Source organism: Clytia hemisphaerica, unplaced genomic scaffold (genome assembly GCF_902728285.1).
Source record: "Clytia hemisphaerica strain Z4C2 unplaced genomic scaffold, Clytia hemisphaerica genome assembly, whole genome shotgun sequence".
Lineage (NCBI taxonomy): Eukaryota > Metazoa > Cnidaria > Hydrozoa > Leptothecata > Clytiidae > Clytia > Clytia hemisphaerica.
The window spans coordinates 477,286-493,614 of record NW_027104529.1 but is presented as its reverse complement, the minus strand read 5'-3'; the positions used below and the strand labels follow the sequence as shown (position 1 = coordinate 493,614).

The window sequence follows — 16,329 nt, the reverse complement described above, 5'->3', positions numbered from 1 at the left end:
ATTTTTTTTACCTTAATTTTCTTTGTCATTTCATCTTCAGCTTCACGTAACATACCTAAAGAAAAATCGAATTCATTTTTTTCAAATCACTTTCTCCTTCTTATATTTCTTTGTTGGTGTTTTTTTAAGAAGAATGTTTGTTGTAGACAGAAAACAAAATTTTTCTCTCATCAAAGAAATAAAACTACATAATCTTTTTTTGTACCAATTTAACCTGACTGAAACAGAAATCCACCGAGATAGAAAGTTTTGAGCGACGGAGTTTGTGTATAGAAACAACGCATAATGTCTATCAATATACATATTTTTTTATTTTAAGAAAATTCTTTAGGCTATAAAGCGTATCGAGGTTCATATCTATTAAAAATCAACTAAGCAATGTTGAAGCATACAATAATTTCCTAATTACAAAATATCCACACACAACATGGAAATTATAAAAAAATGATGTCAGAAAGCTTGAGGTATAACAAGGCTCATTATAAGAACACCAATGCAATGAACAACATTGAAAACATTCCATGAAGAACCTTACCTGAAACTCTTAGAGGACTGACTTTTGGCGCCAAAGAAAATCCATGGAGTAAAGGTTGGAAATCTTCCTGATATGGTAAAAGGGTTGCACAACTTTAAGACAGCTTTAAAGGGATAGCAAAATGTAAAACAGCAATTCAGGATATCACTTTCTAATAAACCCCACACTTTTGAATAGATGACAAACTTTGTAATACACCATGATGCCCTTTGTGATAAAAACTGACACACTTTGTAATAAACGCCACATTTTGTAATACATGACACATTTTAATACACCCTGACGCCCTTTGTAATAAACCCCAACACATTTTGTGACACACCCTGACGCATTTTAATACACCCTGACACACTTTGTAACAACCGCCACATTTTGTAATAGATGACACACTTTGTTAATACCCAACTTTATTGAAGTACATACATATCACTAGATTATAACTATGGTGAAATTTAACATTCTTTCGAAAAAATAACTGTCCTTAATGATTGTTCAAATTACCTCTTCATAAACTTTAGCTGTCGAACAAATTCTTCGTATGATATCAACCATCTTCAGCATCGCTATGCATAAAGCCTAAAGTGAAAAGGTGTACAGTATTGATGACATTGGAAGGAGCAGGGATTCGAAATGTGAATCCATGGTTTGAGACAATGACACCTTTGCCCACCTTTCCATTGCCATAGGATGTCAATAAGTTATAAGTTTTTTTCAGCCAACAGAGTCTAAATTTGAGAAAAAAAGATCTTTTCCCAGGCCACAAAAGTTAAAATTGTCAAAAAAAGGAAAAAAACCAAACCAAGACCTTAACTACTTTTGAATAATGCATTGATGCATGTCAATTTTAAGCCTTGTAAACTCAAATAATGGTCGATTAAGTTTGATTGAGAGATATTACATTGAACTTGAGATTATCACTAACCTTGAGTGGTACATTTTCAATTATAGATGGATCGTGACAATATAAACAGATAAAAACAGTTTGAACAAGCGAATGTCCATCCAACCATGTTGCAAAACATGCCATAAGCTCATCCATAATGCCAAGAAGTTCTTCAGGCTCGAAATCCTTTATTTTCAATTTTCCAGCCTAGTAGTAAAAGAAATGGGCTTTTCCAGAAAAAAAAAACCGTATTCCCCCTGTTAAGGAGGTCCATTTCCGTTCCAAGTGTGTAAGGTGTGATATGTGGCGGAATTCCATAGGGAGATAAAAACCTGTTAAAAATAACTGGAATTCCATGGGGGTTGCTTTTTAAATCCTACTAAAATTCAGAATTCCAGAGGGGTTTAAACCTGGAATTGCTTGGAATTCCGGGGGGGTACAGCATTTCCAGCCACAGAGGGATGGACCCCGTTAACAGGGGGTATACGTTTTTTTCTGGAAAAGCGCAATGTTACAGACATAATTTTGGCAAAGCCGAGTTAAGGAAAATTAGATGGTGCTGGAAGCACAGAATATTGTTCTTTCTTTTGTTTAAGATTCTGCAAAAGCAAAATAATTAAACGACGTCCTTCAAGTAGAAAAATAAAATTTCAAGAGACCGTTAGTATAAAAAGAGTTTCAAAAGTCAACTGATTTTCACCACCAGGTGAGTGATAATCTTCCAAGAAATAATCTTTCTGATAATTTTGATTCTTACTGCAAGTTATAGAAAAAAAGTATTCAAAGTGGGTTGCACTTACTTCAATCGCACTGTCCATTTGAAGCACGGTGCGTGTACGATTACATCTCATACCAGCATCCATTTTTGGGTCCATTATCTCAATTGCTGACATAGCTTCAAACAGACCAAAGCTGTGAACGTAAATTTAGAATTCTTAAACATACTCAAATAAATTTTATCAAATTACTAAAAAAGTATCATTGCACTGAAACTTTTAACCCCTACCTTAAAAATCCCATTAATTTTTTGTGCTTTTCATTTTTGAAACTTTTAATTGCGCACCTCAAAAAATAGGGCAATTGAGCATCATGTAATTTCTGAAAGATTTTAGTGTGCTTTTGATATATTTCATTCCACCTTACATCCCTGCAGTATATTTGACCCAAATTAAGAGCCATTTTCTGAGAAAAATAGGAAAAAACAGGCAAGTTCAGGAAGTGATATCCTTAGATTTCCCTCTTTTTTGGATATTTTTGTTCAGTAATGAAAAAACATCCCCTGAAAATTTTTCAAAAAATTATGGCGCATTGAAATTTTGATATTTTTGGCTATTTTTGGGTCCGCAAAATGGAAGAGCTTCTTTGAAATGATTTTTAGCCTATTATGAGCATAAAGAGGTCCCCATTTCTCCATTTCTTGGAAATGTGGGATAAGTTCTACACAAAAAATAAAAAACGAGGTTCTGAATATTCCTCGTTATCTAGAAATAATAGACCGAAACCACGCTTTTGGCAAATTTCTGCCCTTTTTTGAGATCAAATATCTTACTTGGGCCTCACTTCTACATATACCAGTTAAGATTTTCTGATAAACAACTGAACTTACTTTCATTTCCACAAAAAATTTTCATAGGCTAACAATGGGTGTGGCCTCTGCCGGTATTTTGAAATTTTTTACAGTCCGAAATGTTCCTACTTTCGCGGTCTTATAATGGCTGCGGCCCTCACTTTGACAATTTTTTTTTTGAAGAATTAGGTGCTTTTACCCTTCCCCTTTCCATATCTGAAAAGAAATTTCAAATACCTGAAAACTCCTTAGCTCCTTGGGTAATTTTGAAATAAAAATGAAAGAGCTGGAAGAGAAATCAGGATTCGTAAGCTTTAGACAGACATAGAAGTTCTGATTTTAAGAAAAAAAACCTTCTTTAAAAAAGCAATAAAATTTTTTGGGTTAGCATGTTTCGAGGTAGGATTGGTTGAATGATAGCAAACAAACTGTTTTTTTTTAAGCCTAGCCTTATTAAAAGAATTTTAAGAATATAATTTTGATGGAATATAATGGATAAGATTTCTTTCAAACGGTCAAAAACTGCAAAAATCAAACTTGTAATATCTTACAGATTATCATGAACAAGCTCTCCAAGTTGAAGATCTACAAAAACAAAAGAGAAACTAATAATATTAGTACGATAACTATATCACATCTTGTAGTGTGATTCTAAAGAGCAAACAAACTTACGATAGTAATGTATGCAAAAATCAGGTACCAAAACCTGGTCTTATTAAATTTCACTGACTATTTTACTACTCTCCACATGACTATATTGGTCTACCTTAGCTTATGTTTGATGGAGCTCAATGTAAGTTCAAACAAAATCAAAAGACCTAACCTTCACTTGCTTTCCAGAATTCATCTTTAATGTCAGTCCATTCATGGATCGCACTTGCAGCGGGAGCTGAAATTGAAACCGTCACAAAAAACTTCAACAGAAACAGAAGAAGGTGATAATGAAATAATGAGCGTCTCTTGAGAGATAAGGTCAGCTATTTTCAATTTTTTTTCTATTGATATTTATAAGTTATCAGTTGTTCCATAAACAAATACCAGGAGACTTAAAATATCTTAATATTGATAAATGGCATGAAATTGATACCTATTTCCACAAATTTTCAGGCAAATACTTGATTATTTGAGTTGCCAAGCAATACCATTTTACAAATTTAATAAACATTTTAAATATCTCTTCTATAGGAGGATTGACAGAATTGAGTAACTTACATGGTTTGGCATTCATTCTTGAATCTTATTAAAAATTGTTCTGGAATATTCCTGAAAACATAATTAAAAAAAAAATTATAAATAGTGGAACAGTTAGATTCTGAAAGAAAATACCTTGAACTAAACCAGGTAAAGTACCGGGTGATTTTTGAAAGAGTAATTTAATGATGTAATGGCTGTATATTTGTGATAATGTGACAATGTTTAATAAGAAATTCCTTTTTCATTCCTAAAGGAAAGGCAAATTTAAAATTTTGTATAATGATGGCTTATAAGCAGTTTCTAGGTTCTTCACTTGGACATACGCAACTTTCTGAAGTTTCGTTTTTTGCAGTTGTGTTTCATTTAAAAAATAACGAAGATGAAAAGTTACCACCAATTCCGCGAGTAAAAGAAGGTTTTCCAACTAGTCTACGAAAAGTGCGCTAGCCCGGCAAATAGAATATTTCGCAAATTAATATATGCATAAAACTGGCGAAATCCTTTCTTTTTTATGCTTAGGTAACGCCACCATCGATCCTGACTTGACAACGGAGAACCAAATTTGGCGATGCATAATTATTACGAGCGGCCGAGAAAGTTTGTATGACCCAAAAATTGCGAGATAAACAAAGCGCTTCAAAAATGCCCACTGAAAATTGAAACTAGGAACTTATTAGATATTTCACTAATGAACTTATCAAACTTTTTGTTTTTTGTAATTATTATAAATTCATATATAGTTTTAAAAAAAAATTTTTTGAAAGTCAAAGGACAATTAAAGTGAATCTAAGATGATTGGGTGGATATTGAGCGGATGGGCGTTTTGCACATTCTGAGATTGGAAATTAGACAAGACTAAAAGACGGGAGAGTTTTTTCTTATTTTTATTTTTCGCGAATGCAAAATGAATTTTTGCTTTTTGAATTACAGTAAGGAAATAATATAATATATTATATTTGATTATCAATGCCAAAAGATATTCTTTACTTTACAAATAATCTGCTGTGTTACTTCGCTACTTACCTCCGAATTGTTTTAGTAGGCACTTCAGTCACGTGAATAAAAACACGCGTATATGTTGAACCCAACTGTGGACTGACCAAAATTGCAAATTACATAAATCATTGTGGAAGTGAACGCATAAGATGAATGTTTGGGAAATCAAAAAGACAACTTTTGTAAGGATGTTGAGTTTTGTTTATATGGCACTCTGTGATGGACTGCCTAGATCTGCACACAGTTGGATAAATTATTTCCAGGACCTCATACCATACACTAATCTCGCCAGAAAATCCTTTGTTTGATTGTCAATGATGATAGTGCCGTTATTAATTTTGTTAGAAATCCTTGTTGTGAGTGCTTTAGATCTAAGAACTAGCTAGACTAGTCAGGTCATTCTCATTTGAGGGCTACCGTCAACTGCTCTAACTTAGGACGATTGGTCAAAACATGGGACTGTTGATATCTTGCCTGTATTTACACCAGGAAGTTTATCAATCATACTTTCTTTCATAACATGTTACGATAACTTTCACTGATAGTGCTCCCTTTTAACTTTTTTGTTTTCATTCTAAATGAACGGACGCCGATTGGAGAATTAGAAAATTCCCGCCACCTAACCACCTACCGCCCGATGGGATTAACAAATAACGAGTGTGTAACTTGTCGGCAAGTGACGTCAAACGCTCCATCGTTTTGCAATTAATTTGGTCTTCTTCGTTCCAGACATTTGCGTGAGTTCCACTGCAAATTTTTTTAATATTTTGATTTAAAAGCCTACTCAGTGCAATTTACACGATCTCATGGTACTATTATAGACGTTTGTCTTTGATCTCTATTTCTATTTTTTTTTTCTATTTGGTTGAGTTGCAGGAGCTCTGAGGCCTATTTTTGCAACTATAGACGCTTTCAATGAGTGCCCTGTCAGCACCTTGGACTGACTACCCAATTCCCCTGACATGATGCCAGACGGTACTAATCGATAAATTCAATTATCGAAGTAATCAATAATGATCAAAGTAATCCAACAACCATTAGAATGTTGAGTACCAAAATTTCAAAAAAATTGTTGAGTATTCGACCACTTTCTTAACAACCCTTCGAAGACTCAATAACCGTTCGAGTACTTTGATTTGTTATTGATTACTTTCAATAACTTTGACAACTTCGATAACCAATTACTATGATATATCTTCTTTTTTTTAACAAAAAAACTGACCTACAACCAAAGAACAAAATGAAGCCCCACCATAAAGATTGACCACCTTATTTCCCAGCAATTTTCCCAACCATTTTGTGTTCAAGTAACTCATATTGCGCATTCTGATTGGTCGGAGAAAACGAAAGCGGTTTTCGCTTGTGAATCGCGTGTTTTCATTGGCCAAAGTAAACATGGTTTCAGATTATTTTGACGCGCTGCTACTGTAGGGAGGTCAGTCGAAATTTCCAAAATCATTTTCAAAATGGCAAACCAAGTTTAATGAAAAGCCCTTATCCTCAGAAAAAATGAGGGGTCACTTATCTTTCAATCTTTAGTAGTTTTTCAGATATTCCATTTTGAAGTTTCTTTTTTTTTTTGAAGATTTCTGTACAAAAACCTCCTGCCATCTTGTAACATCTCCATGGCACTGAAATCGAAAGTGTTTTACAAAAAAATCTGCGCAGGAAGTTTGGGGTGAGAGTGTTTTTCCGTAGTGCGAGCCATAGAGACAGGGGTCACAATACCATTAACTTTCCCTTACAATGGAGCAGATATAGATACACAAAAGATAATTGCACAGTATGAAAGAGGAAGGTCTAAGCTCTTTGCTGTTACCTTACACCACATAAAAAGTCAATGGATTTACTCGAAGATTTTAAAAGTCAACAGATAATTACTCGGAAATTTTTGGATTTACTTCTTAATGATTCAAATTTGCTCGAAGACAACGCAGGAACCCCCCTGATCGAAAGATTTCAAAAGGTAGCTTGATCTACCATCTTTCAAGCTCAAAAAACCGTTTGTTAAGGGCAGGGACCGATTTGCTCCATTGTAATCTTCACAAAAGTAACCATGGTTTTTTAAAATTTGGGTGCCGTGATCTTGTTCACATCAATCAGGGCTACCCTAGCTCTGTAAATCGAAGATTGCGAATGAACGAAGAACTTTAAAGACTTCTAGTTTTTTGCAATGCAAAGGTGAATAAATATTTTTCTACTAAGAAGAAAAAAACATGTTTATAGATATGTTACTTTATCATTTAGATATTAAATTCTGAATTTTATTTTTATACATTTTTCCTTGCCGCGTCTTTTGTACCGCGGGAAAATACGCGACTTCCAAACGCCCTAGCTACTGGAAACATATTTGATAAAATCGAAGGCTGAAAAGTACTCAATACAATCGAAGGTATTCAATTTGATCGAAGGTAATCGAAAAGTAATCAAAATGATTGAACAAATCGAAGATAATGCCATAATCCGAAGTTGAGTGAATATTCGATCACCGATAAAATCGATAGGTGGTCACTGACCATTGATATTGATTTCTTTGATGCGATCATCGCAATCAAATGTTTGATTAGTACCGTGTCTGGATGATTACAAGTGTTACGCGTAAGCCAAATTGTGTATTACGAACAACCTCTATATTGCCGAGTACAGGAGAAAAATAATCGAAATTCAAAATGACAGCCAAGCCCACGCTGATAACTATCAAAAATCTTCTTTTTTCAATCAGCTATTGCAGCTCAATAAATCAATGAAATAATTTGAAATAAAAAGTAAACAAACCTTGAACCTTTCATAAATCCAAATAAATAAAAGTACCGTAAATCCTCGAATATCAAATATTTAATTTTTCAGGCTCTAAGGGGGGCGCTTATTCAAGTGGGGCGCTTATTCAAGTGGGCGCTTATTCGAGCGGGCGCTTATTTTTTCATTTCAGAAATTTGTATATCAACAAATTTGGAATCTGCTTAAACTTAACTGTTTCAAAGTGTTGATTTTTCAAAAAAGGAAGAATAAAAGAAAAATTAGAAAAATCCAATTGACAATGTCTATCATTTTATTCTTAATCGCTTTCTTTCTTTTTAAGACATAAGTAACTCCTCAATATCTTATTCAATCAACAACAATATTTGAATAAGTGCCCCTCCCTGGAGGGGGCGCTTATTCGAGCAGGGCGCTTTTAATATTATTTTGACTAAAAGGGGGGCGCTTATTATTTTGAGCGGGGCCCTTATTCAAATGGAGCGCTTATTTGAGGATTTACGGTATTCATCTAAAGTGAAGATTGCATTTCAAAATAAAACAATTTCCAAACCAACCTAATCAGTGTCTGCCAACTAAAAATTTCTCTGTGGGGTCACTGTTTAGGAGTTACGACTTCAGACTTTAGATTCCAATTCTTGTATAGGCTGCAACTACACTGCCAAATGATCTGTACTACAAATACTTCCAAATGGGTTCATAAGAAAATGAAATTATCATCCAGCACAGGGGTTTTGTTTTTAAAAACAAACTTCAAAATAAAATTGTTAATGAACTTGTTACTTAAAATATCACTTACTTACAGTTAGTCACACTAGCGTCCCGCCAAAATGCGTATCAAAGATTAATGCTGCAAAAGTGCTGTATCGTTTACTTGACTCTCAAGCAAAAAAATGCGCCGCAAAACTTCTAAAGTAATTCATGAAAAAATAACCTGACGCTTTTTAATGAAATTAACATTTTCAAAAACTTTGAGAAACTGCCTAAAATTTGAGCCATAGATGAAAAAATTTGAGCCAAGCCAATCTTGAAAACTAATTTGAAGATCAACTTCCCAAGAAAAAGATCTACGGGGGAGGCGGAACCCACCTAGATCTGCGCACCGCCGGATAGGGCTGTTTCCCTTTTCGAATTTTTTAACGCATTTGGCCGTTAAGGGGCGGAGGGGTCGACCATGTGCCGTTAAGGGAAGGTCGAAAATCTTTTTACGGGTCAACTCACCACATATCAATTCTTTTCACCAGAAAATATCGATTTTTGAGATGTTTATTCCATACAAATGTTACTTTCCATATTTCTTTTCCTCCTTTTATCAACTAAGATCTGCTAAAGTCGCATACCGAAAGTATTCACTTCGCTATTTTTTAGCAGTAACATCAAAATGCCTCGAAAATGTCAATATGCGTAATCAGAGAACGTATGTCTCGCTCATTATTAAAAGGCTGAGACAAACTTTCAATAATTGGATTGTAACATCGAGTTAAGTCTCTTTTGTTAAGTCACCAGGGGGTAAATAAAACAGACCTTGATACATTTATCATTCGTTTCAACTTGACGATTCGTTTAAAACTCAGCCTCCTAAATATTTGGGGTAGGTAAAATATATACAAAGAAATTCATACTTTTCCAACCCGGCGAATCTTTAAAAAAGAAGCGAACAATAAAATATAATTACCCTTTCCAAATAAACCTCTTCGGTGGCGAGTGTAGTCTACTCTGACGTAATTGTAAAATTTATGTGATGGGAGTTTGACATAGTGATGTAATGTTGTTTGGGGAATTATGAAGTTCTCTGGAATTTTGATTGCATTTATTCAGGTTGATTTTTTATGACTTCTAATGGTACTTTTTCTAACAAGTTTAATTACTCTGTTCTCACACTTATGTCTTTTTTTTTTTTCGCGTCCTTTTCCGTGATTACTTTTATTTATATTTTTAAAGACAGGTAAGAAGGCATATTGATGTAACTGTTTAGAATAATTTTAACCAAAACAAACGACCCAATGTTTATATCTCGTGTTCCTTTTGTTTAGACGGTCCGCGCGGCCCTTGAATTTTGCAGACGGTCGATCTTTTTTCTTTAAAATGCCGCTATTCTTTTGATTATGATTACGGAGATATTTAATTCGAGCAACTATCAGAAAAAAGTTTAGAAATTATCTCCGTTATCTTTAAAATGTAAACTGAGCGAAGCCGTAGTGAAATTAAAGATGGCTGACGAAACAACGATGAAAGTGAAGGAGAAAATTTAGAGTTTCATTGATTTTTGACAATTTTTTAACTTTAGAGAATTTGATGGCCGTTGCGGTTGAGGGGGGGAGGGGTCAGAGCCTTAACATAGTGTGCACCCCCCCCCCCCAGGGTTCAGACAGACCTTCGAAAATAAAATTCCCTGAGTTTCCCTGAATTTTAATCAATTTTCAAAGGTTTTTTCCCTGAGAAATTCCTCATTTTAGCTATTTTTTCCCTGAGTATCAAGCAAACCATAAAAACTAAGCAGAGTCAAAAGAGATGTATCTTTAAACAAAAGGCACACAAATCAAATGGTAAACCTAAGGTAAAAATTAAAGCTACAAATACTGCATATGAATAAACACTTTAAAACTAAAAAAACTTTTAAATCTGTTTTTTCCATTTTGAGAAAACTGCAAATACAGGTGCGTGTTCAGAGCCTTAACAAAATTAGATTTGACTCTCAAAATTTTTCAAATTTTATGCAGTAAAATGTTGAAAATGGTGGACTTTGAAGTCCCAAAACGTTCCTATTTAAGGTATTTAAACCCTAGACTTTGAAAATTTTACAGTCTTGAAAATAAAACTAAAAAAGAATGCATAAAAATTCATATTTTGGTATATACCTAGGCTTTCTAGACCTGAAGAAGAACCACTTGATTTTTCCGTCAGTTCATTGCTTCAAAACTTAAACTTAAATTTTTGACGGATTTTCGTCTACCCGTATGGAATTCCACTGCATTTCAAACCTTACCCCCTTGGAACGGAAATGGACCTCCTCAACAGGGGGTGGACGATTTTTTTCTGGAAAAGCCCAATCTTTCATCTGGAATGTAACCTATTGATTTCCCTTCAACTTAGAGTTAAGAACAACCATCGGTAGTTCATTTTTTATAAAATTGGACTCAAGTTTAAGTTTTGAAGCAATGAACTGACGGAAAAATCAATACCAACTATGCGTATATATTTTTCAAACAATCCAATCTTTAAACTCGTCTATTTCTGACCAATTATCTTGAAAATATGTTTTTTCTTGCTTACTCATTTTTACTTATTTCTAAAAAAAATAAAACCTTATTAGTAAGTGTCTTTCTCTCTGTCAACACAACAATCTACTTGATTAGCACCTATCATCTAGATAAATTGAATAAACTACTGCAAACACAACACTAAAATTGAAGACGAACACATTCCAGCATATTTTCAAGACAAAAAATATATCTCTGCCAACAATCTACTTAAATTGGTATCGTTTAAAACTAGTAAGTTTTGTTGTTAGCAAAAATCTAAATGAATCTAAGAAAAAACTTTAAAAAATTTAAATTCATTCTTCAAAAAATAAAATTCCCTGAGTTTCCCTGAGCAGACTGGGAAAAAAAAAATTTTTTCCCTGGGTTTCCCTGAGTTTCCCTGATTTTTCTGAAAATTTATCATATTTCCAGGTTTTCCAGGTTTTCCAGGGTCTGTCTGAACCCTGCCCCCCCACTCTGCAGGGGGGGGGTTTTGGATTTTTGGGTCCAAAACAGCCAGGTGGGAGTCTGAAATTTTGGACTTTCAGGTGGGGGAAATAGGTTGAGGTGGGACTAGAAATCTTTAGGTGGGACTCTTATGGAAATCTTGAAAGAAAAATAATTTTAAATTTTAGATTTTTACATATTTGTCTTTGAATCCTGTAATCTGTTTTTCATTGAAAATTCCCCTAACTTTTTATGGAATTTTTCATTCCAACTGCCCGAAGTGCCAACTGTTTGCCATCAAATATGCAAAAAGTTGGGCCTTCATAAGCAAAAATTATGCTTAACGAGTCATTCGAAAGTTCGAAAGAGTCTGCAAAGCCAATTAAAATCATTCTATTCTTCATACACGTTAGTTGTATGATAATTAGAATTCATTGCATATTTGTTTTGATGTGGTATCATTTCAATCTTTACTATTACTTTTTGCTCTCTTCATTGATAAACTGGAGAAACCAAACCAAGCCAGCGTCTGTCTGTGTGTGGTTTAACTTCAAAAGAACCATTTTTTCCATTTCGTAACTTCTCTACCATATTTGTTTTTATTTTGGAAATCCGAATGGTTTCCCGATTTTAGTTCGATTCATTTCCCGATTATAATTCGAATCTTTCATGCCAAAAAAGGGGTACATATAGACAAAATAATGTTTCATTTTTTTTTTATAAAGTTTACCTTCATGATTTTAAGAATTCTTTAAAAATATTCCAAAGCATATATAGGTTTTAATATTTTTGTTGAGTTTTTGATTCTTGTTAACCTTAGGTTACAAGACTTAGATTATAAATGAAGGATTGATAAAGAACTCTGCATTAAAAACTTAAATTCATATCACAGTTTGTTGTTGTTGAATTGAATTGCTTTACATTTCCTATCCGTGAACAAGTAAAAATTGAAGGGGAGGTCAGCACATCGAAATTTGGTAATTAAAAAATTTTTATTAAATAAAATCCCTATTTTAGGTGGGACTTGGAAAGTCAACTATCAGGTGGGAGTTTCTCAAGTGCTGGGACCTGAAATTTTAGGTGGGACCTTGACCCCCCTTGCACACTATGCCTTAACGGCCAAATGCCGTTAAAAAATTTGAAAATCGAAAGTCGATGGCCCCTAACTGACTTACATAATTTATTTATGATATAACACCCCTTTCTTAATTAAATGGTCTCTAAAAAGTCTTTTATGTTTGCCGCAAGGGAGAAAAATTTAATTTGACCCCCGTTTTTTTCTCTCTTTTTTTAGCTATTTCCCGCGTGTTAGTGTAGAACTAACAACTTTAATCCGGGGAAATGAAGCGTTTTCATTGGTCTAAAACCAGGGATGGTCACGTGACCAGAATTTTTATCCAGGGAAATGTTTTGCTTTAGTGACATTGACCATTTTGTTGTTTTGATTTGAACGGGCGAAATTTCTGTACAAACCAAAATATGGCTTCGTTGGAATACCAGTTGAAACACTTGTGTGATGGCAAGTTCATCCACCAAGTAAAATTGCTGCGAGTGGGAATCAAACCTCAGTCGCCTATGCAGCAACCAAGGTCAATGACCACTATACCACAGCTCCTTTGCTTTGATTGAAACAAAGATTCCTTCTCTACTGTACGTAATGTAGTCTTTTGAAAAAGAAGGTTTGAAAATTTTTATGAATAAGTATGTTTAATCGATAATGTAATCGATAAATAATCGATAAGTAATCGATGGATTAGATATCGATTAACCGATAGAATCGATAGGTAATCAGACCTTCAAAAAATATTGAGTATCGATCAGCGATCGATTATTTCCAAGCTATCAATTACTTATCGATCACAGATCGACTACATACAACCTATAGATTAATTATCAATCATGCATTGATTGTTAACAATCATCGATTACTTATCAATTATTTACTTATCTTCAACCACGTATCGTTATCGATTATATATCGATCGTGACCGACTATTGACTACATTACTGGCCCTTTTTACGCCGGCCCTTATTCCACCAACGAGCCCAAAAATAACGCTAATAAGGTCTGGCGTAAAAAGGGCCAAGATAAGGTATTTAATGAAGTAAAGAAAATTTCTAGAATTCGCCACATCTCATACCGATCGTATTACTTTGAATAAACGCCCGCTTTCGAATTAATAATGCTCCTCCAAAAAGGCAAACCATTCAAACGCCCCTTCTCTAAATAAAACGGTAACTTTGTGTTTTTTTAACTTTTTTTTGTTCAGCTAGGGTGGGGCGTCAAATGTCAAAGTCAGAAAATTCAAGATGTAGTGTTTTTTTATGAAAATTTAACCTATTGTGAGGCATTCTGCGCAATTTTTAAGGTCAGAAGTTCAAAATTGGCCGAACCCCCCTGGGGGTACTGATTCGCACTACAGGCAAAAATTTGAAAAAATGGCATTTTCTGGCCTTTTCAGGCCTGTAAATATGTCAAAACTATTGCAAATCCTATTTTTTTCACTTGCTGTACTAAATTTTATGAAGAAACAACAAAATAATCATATTGGATTGAAAATTGTGCCTATTAGAGCCGGTTAGTGTAAAACGCAGGTCACAGGTCACAGGTCACAGGTCACAGGTCACAGGTTGCAGGTCACAGGTCACAGGTCAGTGATGACAGGTTAACTCTAATCAATGTCATTGCAGAGGAAAATGTTTGGAAAACACAAAGAATTATCAAAAGCATAATTCTCAAGCAATTTCATCCATATAAAACCATTTCAAACATCAAAATTTAACCATGTGCTTTTATCGATCTTTCGCAGTTTGCGCCGTGTATAATGCAGACCAGAAAATATTTGAAACCATATTATACGTATAACAGGTATATTACATATTGTAATGTTATATGATGGTTACATATAATAAAACAAACGCTCTAAAACTACCTTCTCAGAGAACTCACGAGCTTCTGATTGGTGTAATTTTATATCCAGCCATATTATTATCATCACAGTCGCATGCTGAATTTTTTGGTGCTTTTCTCTTGTAAGACATGATATTTTGTAATTTGTCAATATTTTTGTCAAAAAAGTGTCATAGGCAGGAAAATACAATGAATATTAATTAGTTTCATCCTTCTAAAACCACTCTCTTAGGGACCTCACAAGCTTCTGATTGGTGCCGTTTTATATCCATTCACACTATCTACATCACATTCTGTATTATAAATATTTTTTGTGCTTTTGTCTTGTTAGGCATCATATTTTATGATCTTGTCATTATTTTTGTAAGTAAGTGTCACTATGTCAAAATAGGTTGTTATTCTATTCAATTGTTATTTCATAATATCTAATTAGCATGTATTACTTTTTTGTAATTTAATGCGCTATATATTGATGTTATGTTATGTTATGTATATGTTATGATCTTATTTTTTTTTCCGGTCTGTACTTTGTTGACCTGTGACCTGTGACCTGCGACCTGTGACCTGTGACCTGCGTTTTACACTAACCGTATTAGAGCCCTAAAAGAGCCGTTTTAAGCCAATTTTGGGTAGCAAAATGCTTTTTAAGGCCAATTTTGCAAGCTCATAAACTTTAAACTGATCGATTCACATGCCTGAAATTTTCAGAGATGGAAGTCTTCAATAAAGTCTTTAAGAAAAATGAATTTCAAGTTTTTCACTTTTTTCAAAAAATCATAATGGCGTCTTCAAAAACCGCTTTTTAGCAAAAAAAAATCATACTTCTCAAAAAATAGCATTTTTTAAGGCAAGCTTCTACAAACTGAGTTTAAATGCTGACTGAAATTTTTTTTGCAGTGATAGTATACTGGAGATACTCCAGGGAAATCAAAATCATTTGCGTCTGGGATGGGTCTATGTCCGCCATTATGGAAATAAAATCCCTGCTAATAGCCATTTTCAGGCCAAAAACCCAAATTTGGACTGAAAAAATCTCTAAAATGTCAATAGACATGGGTCCAAATTTTCTTGCAGTGATAGTATTCTGGAAATACTACAGGAAAATCAAAGTCATCTGGGCTTGGTATTTGGGTATATCCACCATTTTGGAATTGAAATTCCTGCTAAAACGCAATATTTCAATCAAAAATCCAATTTTTCACTCAAAAAATCTTAAAAATGGCAATAACATGAACCTAAATCTTTTTGCAGTGATAGTCTTCTGGAAATACTCCAAGGAAATCAAAATTGTTTGGGTTTAGGATTTGGGTATATCCGCCATTATGGAATTGAAATATGTGTTAAAACTGGCTAAAATGCAACGTTTCAAGCAAAAACCTCGTTTTTGAATAAAAATTGCTCTAAAATAACAATAGACATGGACCCAAATTTTTTTGAAGTGATAGTATTGTGTGATTATTCCTGGAAAAACAAAATAATTTCAGTCTGAGATTTGTTTACATCCCCCTTATGGAAAATGAAATCTTTTGTTAAAATGCTACATATTTCCATCCATACATCATAATTGATAAAATTTTGTATATTATATTAAGCAAAGAATGTGAATTTACAATCCTTTAATTTAGCAACTAGTTGAAATTATTATTTAAAAAATCCCATTTCACTCAACAATTCTTATAGCCCACTTACATTTCCATTTTCAAGACTTGTTCCGTCAAAAAAAGATTGAATTTTAGCTTGAAAATATATACATTTTAAAACTGGCTTCAGTTTAAAATTGCGGTCCCAGAAGCATGTTAT

The 16,329-nt window shown here is 33.8% G+C and overlaps 1 protein-coding gene across 1 annotated transcript in view; it reads right to left on the bottom strand.

The window, feature by feature from the left end:
• Positions 1 to 16,329, bottom strand: part of LOC136822135 (N-alpha-acetyltransferase 35, NatC auxiliary subunit-like) — a 45,052-nt gene that overhangs the window by 25,203 nt on the left and 3,520 nt on the right. Inside the window, exons 2-9 of the mRNA XM_067078366.1 lie at positions 4,198 to 4,248; positions 3,809 to 3,874; positions 3,537 to 3,570; positions 2,219 to 2,330; positions 1,458 to 1,625; positions 1,037 to 1,111; positions 536 to 602; positions 12 to 55 (exon numbers count right to left, since the gene is read on the bottom strand). Coding sequence (XP_066934467.1) covers positions 12 to 55; positions 536 to 602; positions 1,037 to 1,111; positions 1,458 to 1,625; positions 2,219 to 2,330; positions 3,537 to 3,570; positions 3,809 to 3,874; positions 4,198 to 4,213 — 582 coding nt within the window. The 5' untranslated portion in view covers positions 4,214 to 4,248. The remainder of the gene's footprint in view (positions 1 to 11; positions 56 to 535; positions 603 to 1,036; positions 1,112 to 1,457; positions 1,626 to 2,218; positions 2,331 to 3,536; positions 3,571 to 3,808; positions 3,875 to 4,197; positions 4,249 to 16,329) is intronic.